Source organism: Zingiber officinale, chromosome 6B (assembly GCF_018446385.1).
Source record: "Zingiber officinale cultivar Zhangliang chromosome 6B, Zo_v1.1, whole genome shotgun sequence".
Lineage (NCBI taxonomy): Eukaryota > Viridiplantae > Streptophyta > Magnoliopsida > Zingiberales > Zingiberaceae > Zingiber > Zingiber officinale.
Window position 1 is genome coordinate 119,725,390 of NC_055996.1, and position 15,066 is coordinate 119,740,455.

A 15,066-nucleotide genomic window follows, 5' to 3' on the forward strand; every position below is an offset into this window, starting at 1 on the left:
AAAAAATAGTATAAAGGTAAATAATATGATGGAGCTGGAAGAGAGTGTGTGGAATGTGAAAATATATAATTAAAAAATAAATAAAATATTAAAAAATTATACTATTTTTTTAATATTAAATAAATATTATTTATCATGATAAATATATAATAAAAAATTATTTAAAAAGAATAAAATTGATAAAAAAAAATGATAAAAAGAACTTATTAAAAATAAAACCGTTAAAAAAATTTGATAAAAAAACTGATTAAAAAGAAATAAAAATTTGTAAAAAAAAATCATAGACGCTGAATAAGGGGTATAAAAGTCAAAAAATGAGTGGGACCGGGAGGTGAGGGAGTCAGGGGAGGGGGGAAAAGCAGGTCTCATATAAAAATCGTGTGTATATATATATATATATAACTTGTGGACTTGTGCTGATGTGTACAGTAGTATATTTTTTATTTTTTTTTTATTTTTTATTTTTTGCCTTGTGGTTAAGCCATTTAGGTTATGTTTGGTGAGGTATAATCAATCTTATAATGTAATCAAGATTACATTATAAGATTAATTACTTTGTTTAGTAAATTTTAAAATTATAATGTAATGTATTCTAAATTACAAAAGGTAATAAAGTTTTATAATTTGAATTACAAAACTAACAACATGTAATCCAATTACATTCAAAGTCTAATTACATTACAAGCTTGATTATATTACCTCTAATCAAACATAGTCTTAAAGTTTTACTTTTAGGGTTTAGGGGTTAGATTATAATATAAAAAGAGTAATCCGATACACGAAACTCTAGCCATACAGGATCCCGGGACAAGATATATTGTATGCAGTCTTATCATATTTTTTTTTGCATAAGGTTATTTCCAGAATTTGAACTCATGACATTTAAGTCATAAAGCAACAACTTTACTATTACGCCGAGGCTTCCCTTTATGTTAGAATATAGTATGAAGTATAAAAAATAAAATTTTAAATTGATTTTTTTAGATTCACACGGGGTGTGCGACGTAAGATGCATGCCTGTGTAGACCTTCGGTTGATATATATATATATATATATGCACATCCTATCCCTATACCCCGTGTGTACATAAAAAAAAATTGATTTAAACTTTTTGTATATTAATACTATAACTCAACCCTTAAATCCTAAAGGTAAAATCTTATTGACACAATCGGGAGCTTAAATTTTTTTTTATTATTTCCTTGTTTATTTTTTTTTTAGCAACTGATTATGTCAATCAGATTTTACTTTTAGCATTTAGGGATTAAATTATAGTATTAAATTAAAAAATAAAAAAAAATTAAGTATTTACTGAGTATGCGGCATATTATATATATTCTTGATATCCTACTAAGGCCTAAGTTATTCATCTTATGTGCCTCATGTGTAATATTTTTTTTTTAAATTCCTTTAACTTTAATACTATAATTCAAATCCTAAAACCTAATCACTAAATCTAAATTCTAAACTCTAAAAAAACTTAAAAAATAAAAATATTTATTACTCATATATATATATTTTCGGGTCAAAAATGGTAATTATAAACAATAATTTTTTTTAGTGATAATATTTTTTAATAAATTAAAAATATTTATGACAAAATATAGGTGAGGCACCTTTACTTTTTTTTTGAATCTCCTTTTTGACATTGTGAAGAAAAAAAGTTTAAAAAATTTTACCTATTATTTTCCATTTTAAATTTTCACGTTCACAAATAAAAGAATTTAAAATAAAATGAAAAAAAAAAATTAAACGCTACCCTCACTGGCATTTTGGTCGTATAATGAAAGCTAATAGAGCAATTCTTTACAAGATTCCACAAATCTCACTGGTTTTGACAAATAGTTTCTCGCTGATGCTGACCGATAATGAAATATGGAGATAAACAAGTATGGGCAATAACACGACCAATACTAAATCCTAACGTGCAGAGGCACTCTTCATTGTTCTAAAACTATTTGGACATGCAGTATTTCACTGATTTTGAATTTCTTCAGACGATCTCATGAAGGTCAACAGGCCCATTCACACCGTGAATTAATGCTATATCTATCAAATTACATATCAGCTACATGGAACAACTTAATTTTGTCCAGCATATGGACATTTACATGATTGCACAAGAAATTCACTTTTCAAACCAGTCATCCTCTTTGTACACCAGTGTCAAAAAGAATCTCATTTCTCAACAGAACACAATACATCAAACAGTAAGATCTCATCTTCTGCTCTACAATTTCACTGTTTTTGCATTTACAGGAGTATATTGTAAAATTTTCCTTGAAACTGTTTTCTTTATATTCACATTGGTACCATGATGAATTTTCTGTGTAAATTCACAGGTGAAAAATTTGTCCAGTTTAAGGTGTTGGCCTTTCGAGAGTCGTGGCTTTTCATGATGGAGCAATGATTGTGTCATTTTTTCTAGACTTCCAATCTCTAATAGCAGAAAGAAGGGAATTGTTAGGTGTAATGTCTTTATGCAGAAATGGTAAATTTGTGATGGGGGATTTGTCCTTCTTGCTGAGCCATATCTCGATCGCACTACGGTTATATGTGTAACCATCAGAAGCAATACAGGGATCATCCATTACAGCCTGCAAAAATTCCAGTGGGATTTTACTTTATATTTTGAAGACATATTTTATAAATTCACACTTGTGACGATGAAGTTGCTTATATGCACATGACCACAAGCTAGTGTTTCATAAAAGGACATTGGTTAAAACATGGGATGTTGTCTTATGAGATCCTGGGGTCGAAACTCAGCGCGTCTGAGCATGCCTCCCCCATGCATTGGCCACCTGCACTAATGGCTAGTAGTCATCCGTGATTTACCTCCTCCGTGTTAATCTAGGGACGGGTTGGCGTGAGCGGTGGGGTGATGTCTTTTGCCACATAAAAGGACATCATATAAAAATTAAAAATTGATTGTCAATTCGTTTAAAAGAAAGTGTAATCTAATAAGATCATTTATTTCATTTATTGGCTCCAGTAATTATCTCATGGACTTGCTTCATTTGTTAGCTCCAAAGATTATCTAGTGGTTTGCTGACCAAAATGTTCAAAAGTAATGGTGTTTGTGTAAAACCGCCTAATTGATTAATAGCATATATACATACTACCTAGGGTAGCGTGCTGGAATAATTCCCCCTTTACAGGTACAAAGTTTGTAATTTGACCGTGCATTTCAACTTCTGATTATCAAAGAGTAATCATGGTCTTTTCCTGAGAATCATATAACAATAAACATTCATGCTGGTTTTGCTATAAACAATAATAGGATATTTGATGTGAAATCATCATGAAGAACTCCTGTAAAATACGAGGATAAACATAACTAGTAAGCAAATTTTGAAACTGAGAAATCATTTATCCTACATGACATCCACTTGTGCTACAGCGGAGATAAATAAGACAGCAAACTTCCTATCTAACTAATATTTGAATGAGGTGCCCCGTAAGATAGAAATTTGCTTCAGGAGCTAGGCAAACTTTTAAAGAATCATATGGAAGGCAAAGTTTTCATGAGTTTTTCCTAATGGCTCTATCCTATTTGAGTTGGTGAACTAAATGTTGTGGTTTCTCCTATATGTTAGTAGCTGTGCAGAATTAGTTGTGCTGTCTTTGAGAAGCAGAATAGTTAAGTTTTATATTTATCTCGTCTGCTGATTTAAAGTCATCACTTACCATGCAGTAATAATGTGGCAAAAAAAAAGGCGATTCACTCGCCCCCAGCACCCCTAACCATGAAGTAATAATAAAAATATAATAACGAGAGAGAGAGACAGAGAGAGAGAGAGAGAGAGAGAGAGAGTACCTTCATAAGTGGACAAATAAAATGGTTTGGGGGGACAGAGAGTTCATGTACTGAGTAACGAGCTTGTTCAGCTCTATCTTTCAACCTCTCCAGCACTGGAAGAACCTGCTCCTTCAAGTTGGGCCTGTCCTTGCTCCTTAGCTCTAAACAACTAAGTCCAAGGTTAGCTAGTTCTTTCACCTCTTCTTCCAACCACCACCCAGCTTTGGAATCTAAAACTTCCATCAAAGAGTCATTTTCCAATGCAGTTTCAATGAGAAGGGTAAGACCTACTGGAGGTTTTGCAGTCAGTAACTGTAAGATCACCATTCCCAATGCATAGGTGTCAGACTTGGGTGAAACCAAGCCAGTTCTCTGGTACTCAGGATCCATGTAGAAGAATGTGCCAACAGGAGCAGTGTCCTTATGTATTGTAGACAAAGACAAGCTTGGCATTGTAGGAAGCAAAGTGGAAAGACCGGCATCACCAATCTTGCTCACAAAATTATTGTCAAGTAAAATGTTAGCAGGTTTAAGATCTCGGTGAATAATAGGTTCTGGCTTTGAGTTGTGGAGAAAAACGAGAGCGGAAGCAACTTCCCAGGCTATTCGAAAGCGAGAAAACCATGGTATTGGAATCGAACTATTTTTGCATTGTAATCGGTCCTCCAGGCTACCATTTTCCATGTATTCATAAACCAAGCAGCCCTTATCAGGGCAAGCACCGAGCAGCAATATCACATGGGGATGACGAACTCTGGGAAGAACTTTAAGCTGACAGGTTGAAAGTACAAATTAGACACTTGAAAGACATTACTGGAAGAAAATAAAACTATATAAAGTATCAGATGGTTAAGATATTGGAATTAAAGAAAAGAAAGCAACACCTCTTGCTTGAACTGCTTGACGCTATATCCTGCATCTGAGTGCAACACCTTTATGGCTGCCACTGTGTGATGGAAACTCCCCCTATAAACTTTACCATTTGCTCCAACTCCAACCATGTTAGCCTCAGAGAATGATGAGGTAGCAGCAACAATTTCTTCCCACGTGTACTTCAAATAGGGATCACTTGCACATGCAAGTGTTTCTTTCTCGAGTCTTTCAAGTTTCCCATGGATATCTCCCTGCACATACAGAGTCAATGTGAATCAGCATCACTTAGCATTTCAGGTGAAGCAATCTATTATTGAATTCGTATATTAATCTATGTTAGGTGAGTTACCTCATTCCCTGATGCCATACATTCTCTTGAATTGCATGACGTTGAACTCATATCAAAATTCCATGATTTATCTGTCCGATAGCTTCTCAGACTACCCACGCTGCTTGTACACTGAGACACTGATATGTTAAAAGTGGAAATTCTAGATTCTCCAAAAGGAGAAACATCTGCAGCTGGAAGAGGAACTAAACTAGGTATATCACTGCCCTTGCTGATGGAGTTTAGATTCTCTTGAAGCTGTCCCAAAGAATCAAGTGGAGAAATGATTGCTTCTGCATCTGAGTCTAGGGATTTTGCACATAGAAAAAATTAATCATACAAAATCTATGATCTCAAGAAAAACCCAAAAAGCAGAACTCAGAATATCAATTAATCCTGTTCATTTCGACCAAAGACTTTTTTCTCTTCAACTATATTAACATTCAGTTTTTTTCTACAAAGTGTCCAGTACCATTACCAAAGCAATATTACTACAGGGATGAGCTTTAGCTTCTTTTTCTTCTTGTTCAGATTAAAATTTGTAAGTAGAAAGATTTTCTTCACTTGATATATAAAAAATATATTTCTTTCCTGTTTATGTTATATATCATATGCAAAATGCATTATAAACATAGATTTTGCTGAACGTGGCATTTACATTCACATCAAAGGATTCATTTGGACTATATGACAATTAAACTTTAGCTAAGTAAAAGGGAACTAAAGATGTTTATGGAATTTGGATTAATCTACCCAAGGATGCTAAATATAGCACTTTGAATTTCAAACATAAATATTCATTTAAAATTTCTTATATGTTGGTTATGTTTGATTAAGTGAAGGAATATTGAATTTAGTTGATTCTTCATGGATGGGCCCGATCCATTAATCCTTCATCTCCCACTTGCACATGATGAGATAAACTCATTATTCAATCTCTCCACAATTTGAACTTAGATAAATAGTTCATGTGACCAACATACTAAAAGCTCACAATTCGTAGTTAGATAATAAGGAGTACGTAACTTCTCGAAAAAGTCTTTGGTACATATATAGTATGTTGTACCCTAGATTATTTATCACATCCTCATCCCTTATGATCTCATTTGCTCAATTGTTTGTATCCACAATTATGTCTCATCACAAAGATAAATATAATTGATCCACAAATAAATACAAAATAATGTGATAATCATCAACTCATGATTTTTCTTTATCTCTATTTTTGTAGTTTGTACTTGATTTGCTTTCTAGATACGTCTCAGTACTTTTGAGACATTCTAAGATAGAAAAAATAAAATAAAAATTCCAAGAAACAAATAAGTACACCTTTTGAGACATTGTAAAATGGAAAACATAAAAGAAAAATTCCAAGAAACAAATACAAAGGTTACCAAATTGGGGCTAAGTGTACTTCTAGTCTCACATAATAAAGTTACCCTTTATTAGTTGTGCATATAATGTAGGTGCAGCGGAGGCCAGCAAGAGGGGGGTGAATTGCTTCTGAAAATAAAAAATACCCTCCTCAAGGCTTTTAACTCAAAATAATAAGCAACAGTAAAATAAACAAAGAAACAGACTCAGCGACTTACTTGGTTACAACCAAGACGGTTGTTAATCCAAGGCAGAAGAAAGGCGCTCTGAAAAGATCTCCTTCTCTGAAGGCGGAGAAGACTTTTACACAATGGAAAGCTCGACAAGTTGCTAGGAATGACTACAGAGTTGAAAGAACAATTGATCTCTAATTCCTAGCTCCAGGGGCCTTTATATAGCCTCTGGAAATTCTATCTCGGAGGTCCAACGCGCCTCTAATAGAGGTCCAAGGCGCCTCCAAGGGAGTGAGCGGATAGAACTCTATCCGCAGCGCAAACGGTCATTTTGACCAGATGAAGGCGCCTTCATCAAGCCTTGAAGGCGCCTTCAAGGTGAAGGCGCCTTCAAGCCATGATGAAGCGCTTTGAGCTGCCTTTCCAGCTCGTTTTCTTCTTTGCTTCAACTTCCGAAGTTCCGTCCTTTTAGGTGATTCCGGCCAACCGAAATAGGGCTCACCCGAACCCAGTTTCCGGCCTTCTCCTCGAGCAGTCTTCCGACCCGGCTTAATGTCTCTCGAACGCCGCGCACGTTCTTCTCGCCCACCGGTGTACTCTTTCGCAGCTCTATCGTCCTTCGGACGCACCGAGCCCGTCGGCTCCCTTCCCGTGTCGTCATTCTCGCTAGCTGCGTCTTCCGCTCGACTTCCTGCACTCCTAAGCTCCTGCACACTCAAACACAGGGATCAAACACAAAGCAGGACCTAACCAACTTGGTTGATGACATCAAAACAACCACGGGGTCTAACAATCTCCCCCTTTTTGATGTGCATCAACCCAAGTTCAAGTTAGGATAAAAATAGACAAATAGTAATTTTAAAGAAATTACTAAACTTAACATTTTTAAGCATAAATTTACAATTAAAATAAATTGCAACTATTTAATTAAGAGTTTAACTAGAATTTTTCAAAAATATTTTTAAAACTAAGAGTTTTGAAAAAAAATTCTCTCCCCCTAAATTTGTACGTTTCTCTCCCCCTTTGATCACAGCAAAAACGGGGTAATAATAGGAGAATAAAATATTTAGCAAATTCTTAAGTTAAAAACATTTCTGAGCAAAATGAATTTTTAGAATTTTGAAAAAAAAATTCTAAGTAAAATGACCTTAAAAACATTCTAAGTAAGAATTTTGAAGATTTTTAAAGACAATATTTGAAAAACTTTCAAAGCATTATTTAATTCTTGTTTAATGTTTTTTCAGAAAGTTAATTAAACATTTTATTTCAATATTTCAGCTTCCAGGTCGTGGCGAGGCACTAGGCCTTCTTGGTTATTGGAGCAACAACCACTTCCTTAGACAAAGCCTCATAGAGAAATTTTAACGTTTAATTTTCTTGCTGGAAGCTTTAATAATAAAAGAAACTTAGTCTAATAAAGCTTTTGGAAGGTTCCTTTCCACTGGGTTAATCAGAAACTTAGGGGGTATATAATTCTTGACTATTTTCTTAAGTTGACCTTGATGATGTTTAATATACCAGTTTAATTTTCCATAAATCCTAAGTTTTGACGTTTGAAAAATATTTGTTTTAAAACATGCATCAGTTTTCAAATTTTCAATTTCTAATTTTAAATTATCACTTTCTGATTTTAATTTATCTAAAATTCTATTTAAGTCAGCATTCTCTTTTTCTAATTTGAATAAATCTTTAGAAAGAGACTTAATAAATTGAAAGGACTGAGTCGGGGTTAGATTACGTACCTTACTTACCTGACTAGGTGATTATCCCCCTTCACTGCAGTTTTCTTCCTCTGATGTTCCTCTCCCTTCATCTATGCTCATCTCTGAGCTTGACTCTTCTTCCAGCTGATGGTTAGCCATTAGCGTTAACCCCGAGAAGGCTTCGACGTCTAATTCGGAAGAAGACGAATCTGACCAAGTGACCTTCAGGTTTTTCTGTTTGGAGGAAGATTGTCGCTTTTCCTTTACTCTTCCCTTTTTCTTCAATTTTGGGAGTCATCTTTGATGTGCCCTTCTTCGTTGCAATTGTAGCAACGAACCGTTCTTCTCTTTCGCTCATGTCTCTTTGTCTGCGATCTAAATTTATTAGAATTAAAAAACTTATTGAAACATTTTACCAGTAGTGCCGCTTCTGATTGGTCGATCGAGGCTTCGGAGTCAGAATCGTTTGTTCTTGCCTTTAAGGCAATGTTCTGACTTGTTTTCTCCACTTCATTGGGCTCTGCAATCCGAGATTCGTGAAGTTCAAAAGTTGAAAATAAATTTTCTAAAGTACTTACCTCGAAGTCCTTAGAGATGTAGTATGCATCTACTAAAGACACTCATTCTGGAGTTCTGGGGAAGGCGTTGAGCGCGTACCGGATCGAGTCCCGGTTCGTTACTTCTTCTCCAAGGTTGCTTAGTTGAGTTATTAGCTCCTTAACCCTTGCTTGGAGTTGCACTACCTTCTCGCCTTGGTTCATCCGAATGTTCGTAAGTTGAGTCTGGAGGCTATCGCGTCTTGCAAGCTTCGCTTCGGATGTACCTTCGTGAAGCTCCAGGAATTTTTCCCAGAGGTCTTTCGCGGAGTCGTAACTTCCGATCCGACTTACCTCTTGTGGTGGCAGCACGCTAAGCAGGTGGAACTCTGCCTTTTCGTTGGCGACAAAATCGGCTTGCTCCTTCTTGCTCTACTGATGCTCTTCTTTATCTTTCGAAACTTCAAAACCATATTTCATAATTAGTAAAATATCGAAGTCGGTTTAAAAAAATACCTCCATCCGGTGTTTCCACCGGCGTTTCCACGTCGCGAAGTCTCCGTCAAACTTCGAGGGATGAATGCTTGTTTCGGCCATCATCTTGATCTTCGTGCTTCAGTCGGCGGCTAGTCCTTCTGAGGCGGTTTGGCTCTGATACCAATTGTAAGTGCAGCGGAGGCCGGCAAGAGGGGGGTGAATTGCTTCTGAAAATAAAAAATACTCTCCTCAAGGCTTTCAACTCAAAATAATAAGCAACAGTAAAATAAACAAAAAAACAAACTTAGCGATTTACTTGGTCAACCAAGACGGTTGTTAATCCAAGGCAGAAGAAAGGCGCTCTGAAAAGATCTCCTTTTCTGAAGGCGGAGAAGCTTTTTACACAATGGAAAGCTCAGACAAGTTACTAGGAATGACTACAGAGTTGAAAGAACAATTGATCTCTAATTCCTAGCTCCAGGGGCCTTTATATAGCCTCTGGAAATTCTATCTCGGAGGTCAAAGGCGCCTCCAATAGAGGTCCAAGGCGCCTCCAAGGGAGTGAGCGGATAGAACTCTATCCGCAGCGCGAACGATCATTTTGACCAGATGAAGGCGCCTTCATCAAGCCATGATGAAGGCGCCTTCAAGCCATGATGAAGGCGCCTTCAAGCCATGATGAAGGCATCTTGAGCTGCCTTTCCAGCTCGTTTTCTTCTTTACTTCAACTTCCGAAGTTCCGTCCTTTTGGGTGATTCCGGCCAACCGAAATAGGGCTCACCCGAACCCAGTTTCCGGCCTTCTCCTCGAGCAGTCTTCCGACCCGGCTTAACGTCCCTCGAACGCTGCGCACGTTCTTCTCGCCCACCGGTGTACTCTTCCGTAGCTCTCTCGTCCTTCGGACGCACCGAGCCCGTCGGCTCCCTTCCCGTGTCGTCCTTCTCGCTAGCTGCGTCTTCCGCTCGACTTCCTGCACTCTTAAGCTCATGCACACTCAGACACAGGGAGCAAACACAAAGCAGGACCTAACCAACTTGGTTGATCACATCAAAGCAACCACGGGGTCAAACATATAACACTTGTGATATGCATCATATGCTATATGCCCCTAAACCCTAAAGGCAAAATCTAATTGGCTTAACCCGGAAGCTAAAAAAAATAAACAAACAAAAAGCAAAAAACTGCGTATTTCATTTGAGGCGCATGGATTAAATCCAGGCACCCCGAGTCAGATCCGGACGAGTCCGCAACAAAAGGTTCACAGCATATCAAAATGTTATATATATATATAAACAATGAATTATAATTTATAGGTTAGAGTATGGGAAAGGTTAGGTTGTCTAAAAAAAGTTTTTTTTATAAATGAGAATATTAAGATGAGCGTGTAGAGTCTAAGTGAAAAGTAGGTACAGATGTACAGTCTCACCTGATATGGACAAGATGAACATACCACTACTGCACCTAGATGTACTGACACCAAAAGGATCACTCATCTCTAGCATCTTCTCAAGTAAGCTCTAACTTTTCTAACATCTTCTCTAGTACGTTCGTCCTCATATTGTTCCTTTCTCTCCTATCCAAGGTAGCAACACTTTATTAGTGTTGACTCTATATTGTGTTGACTGGTTGGCAACAACACAAAATTGTTCTGGAGTGGGACTGAAGTAGTTTTGGCACTAAAGATTTCAATCGTTAAATGTTACTAATCAAAAGAATTATGTAACTCAAATAAATAATTTAATAAGGGAAAATAATTCAAATGATGGACATGTTAAAGATCACAAACAAATTAAATCAATTAGTGATGAAGGTGTGAGTGCTATAGGGAAACTAAAGAAAAGTGATGTAAAAGATGATATACTACTAGCAAAAGTGTCTAACACTTGCTTGTGACTCTTGAGAATTGGGAAATAGTTAAGATGGACGGAACAAGAGTTTTTTATTTATTGGATCTAATATTCAATGAGGAATTGATGAAAATACCCTAAAAAAAGTGGTTGGTTAGAATGGAGAGAAGCTTTTAGATTATTGTGTGATCTTTGTGTCACATGACTTCCAATCAGAGTCCTGGGTAGCTAGGAAATAATAGGAAAAAAAAATTGTAGCAAAGGTGAGAATAAAAAAGAAATGTGATACGCTAGAAGAAAATTATATTACTATTATAAAAAAAATAAGGCGTAGTAGCTCTGATAGTTGATAAAATAAGAGAATTTAGAGTAAGACAATATGGGCACATACAAAGACGACAAATAGGTTCTAAGGTTAGACAAGTTAAAGTTATGAAACTAGAAGATAGTGGATGAAACCAAAGAAAAAAAATTTATTTGATGCAAGCAATATCTCTTGAAGAGTTCAATGGGGATAATAACATCCATATAGCTGAAGTGAAAAAGTTGGAACTTATGGCTTGATTTTGTTATACATAATGCATTAGCCTTGATTCATATTAGAATTCCAAATCAACCTTTAATTTTTATTAAAGGTCCATTTTTATTTGGTTAAATGCCAATTTGACTTGCTGTATTCTTTTTTATTAGCTCAAAACCTAACTTTTCTTTGACAGACCCAAAGTTTTTGCTTCATGCTTTAAATGCTAATGATGCATCAAGTGATACTCAACCAGCCTATATAAATGTCTGTGACTGTTATAGGATCATATCTGTTCACGCTATATTTACCTGCAGAATAAGCATTAGGTACCAAGCAACAGAATATTCATTGCAATATGTGCTCTTATTATGGAGATCTGGATGCAAAAGGAATATCGCAAATATCACTTGAACATGTTGAGAAATAGAACTAATTACCTGACTTTGAACTAGAAATGCTTGAAAAACTGCAAGAAACTACAGCAGAATCATTTGATTCTTTTATTCTATCCTCCATCACCGGCAATGATTGAGTTTCATCTATTCCAGATATTGATCGACGGACAGATGACAATTTACCTTTTGAGACAACATAAATTGTACAAAAGAGTGGTGTACACTGAGCAATTCTAGATGACAAGTTGCCTCCCTTAAATTTCCTGCAGGAGTATATTCACCCCAAACTATGTAAAAATAATATTCAACCAAGAGATAATTTGTGGACTCTATAAAGCCAATCGTTAGTCAGCAAAACAATAGACGAAGATAAAATTTAGCAAAGTCCTAATGCTACATGAGGCAGGTTATTGTTGTGAAAGCAGTAACCCAATGATTAGAGGAAATATAAGGATAAGTTCAACTTATCTCCAAAATACAAATACATACTAACTCCTTAACAAGATAAACTGTGAGGTTAGCCGATTGAATTACGGAATTCAGCCCATGGTAAATATTTACAAAAAAGGAGAGCTGTCCTTGCTATGCCAATTGTGCTGTTCAGAAAAAGATAGTTCTAACCTTTAAAGATCATCTGTAGCTTACAAGCTAAGGAGAAATTCTCTCCTCTGTAAATTAAAAGAGAAGAAAATTTTAGAGTTTGGAGAGACAAGATATATCTGTGGACTGGAAAGATAAGGAGAAGATAAGAGGGGATTGGAGTGGAAGAACAAAGTTCTGTTCGGTGAAGAGAGAGGAGAGGAGGAAGAGAAAAGAAGGGGAAAAAAAAATTGAAAGGTGCAATTAAGTTTAAAAAAAAAGTGTAATTAAAAAAAAAAAAAAAGAGGACTATGAAAAGGGAAAACACGAAAGATGTAGAAAAGAGAGAAAGAAGATAGAGGAGTTAAGATCTTTTGGAACTTAATGGAAGAAAAGGAAAAGGTTAATTGTAGAATTGAAAGGTTTTTGAGAAGATGATATGCTGATAATGAGAAAGTTAGGGCAACTAGAAATTGAAAGAAAAGAAGATCTCTGCAGTAAAGAAAAGAGAAGGAAAAGAAATTCAACTTGCACATCACAGAATTACAGCTCAAATGGGAATGTTTTAGGAACTCTTGTTCATACCATGTTTTAGATGATGCGTATGGTTACTGTTTGCAATAAAGTTAATAGCATATTAAATGATATATCTATTGTATTGATTAATGTAATTGTAATCTTGAAATTAAGCTTAAAAACACATGAGATTATTAACTTGTCTGGAAGTGAATGATACCTGAGCCAATACAAAGTGAGTGCTTGACATGTCTACCAGAGGGGATATACATTGACATGTTGATATGCTTTTGTTATCTTAAATGGAACTAGTTCTACTTGAGTTATATGCTCTTTGTAGACCTAAGACACCAAGATAACTACACATTTCGGAAAATGTTATTGTTTTGTTTGTTTGATATTGTCCACAAAAGGCATGCATTATTATGTGATACTTTAGCTTTTAAGAGGTGCATACTCATTACATGGCTTCTATAAAATTTTCAGATATAGCAAGTTATCTTAATAAAGATTCAATTCCCTGTTATGGTATAATCTATCTTTTATGTAGTCTAATTAATTGTGCTTTGACTCATTTATTCTGTTACTAACGCCTTGTATATCTATATGTTGTTCATGTAGGTATCCAGTGTCAACTCATGTCCTCGCTCAGGGCGTGATAATATCACTAAATACACAAAGGCAATCAATTATATAAAATAGTAGTATAGAAGATTGCAAACCAAGTCTAATTTGTTTTACCAAAGCACACATTTTCATGTTTCATGATTACTCACTTGAAATTTGAATGATCAACTAGAGATCATCCTATTAGTGTGAGATAGTACTAACTTGAATGGAAATCCATGAGCAACTTTGTAGAACATTAGCTCCCAACATTTGCTAAACATGTTATATTTCAAGTATTTTAACAGTATTCTTTTAGAGTTTTGATTACAAATCTCAGAAGATGACAGGCATAAATCTTAAGAACAATAAAACAAAGGAGAGAAATACAAAAAAAAAACATTAAAGTATAAACTAAGCTTTCAGAGTTTGATCTTATCGCTCATATTTGCACAGAATTCTCATAATTACATTATTTGACCTAGACTAAAGATAAGTTATAGGCATCATACAAAGATTCAAATATATATGGAGAAATTGTATCATGCAATATCAAAAGTAAAAATTTGAGAGAAGCATTAATCACCATTCTAAAAGGAGCAGTAGACATGATGACAGTTTAAAATGGCAATTAACATTGTTTTGTTAGTTGGCAATACTTGAGACAAAGTTACAGATTCTCAATTTAAAAACTGGGAATGTATAGTACCTGAAATAAAATGATAAGGACCAAAAGCACCACATACCACATATGGTGTGATAAAAAAAAAAAATATACCAAAATGAAATGATGCCCAAGCTGATAAGGGATCAACAACTCACTCACAACCCTCGTCTTCATGGCTCCAACCTTCAAACCCGCCAACATTGAAATCTTTGAATCACTCAAATTTACTATTTTCTCGACCCAAACAACTAATTCAGATAGCATGCCCAAGAAAACTTTATTGCAAATCAAAGCATTAGAAAATAGTCGCTCATGGAAATATATTGCATGAAAGCATGCTATTTTGGTGCTTGAGAAAATTTTGTTTTAATGACACGAGCACTTGAGATGCATGGGCACAATGTTTTTTAGGTCATTTACTCTTTCACTTGCTCTCTAAGGTTTTGGAATTTAAAGACTCATTGTAAACGGACTTTCTGATTGATAGATTGATGGAATGAATGAATTAAGCTTATGCACACTTATGATATCCCACCTCCCCCAAGTGGATTCTCCATAAGAAGAAAATTTTCCTTGGTGTATTTTGGGCTTAATTAGTATAGTAGTGTCGACTAGTTTATCATCAACATGTTCTTTCTCCTCTATTCTGGCATCAAATATGGCATCA

At 35.3% G+C, this 15,066-nt stretch overlaps 1 protein-coding gene across 6 annotated transcripts in view; it reads right to left on the minus strand.

Moving 5' to 3' along the window:
- Positions 1-2,078: 2,078 nt before the first annotated feature.
- The window catches only part of LOC121989274 (U-box domain-containing protein 35-like), a 35,577-nt gene continuing 22,589 nt past the window's right edge, over positions 2,079-15,066 (minus strand). For all 6 annotated transcript variants that reach the window (XM_042543203.1, XM_042543206.1, XM_042543202.1 and 3 more), the window contains 5 exons: positions 12,074-12,294; positions 5,025-5,308; positions 4,687-4,926; positions 3,821-4,573; positions 2,079-2,597 (listed from right to left, as the gene is read on the minus strand). In XM_042543203.1, the coding sequence (XP_042399137.1) occupies positions 2,394-2,597; positions 3,821-4,573; positions 4,687-4,926; positions 5,025-5,308; positions 12,074-12,294 (1,702 nt within the window). In that variant the 3' untranslated portion in view covers positions 2,079-2,393. The remainder of the gene's footprint in view (positions 2,598-3,820; positions 4,574-4,686; positions 4,927-5,024; positions 5,309-12,073; positions 12,295-15,066) is intronic.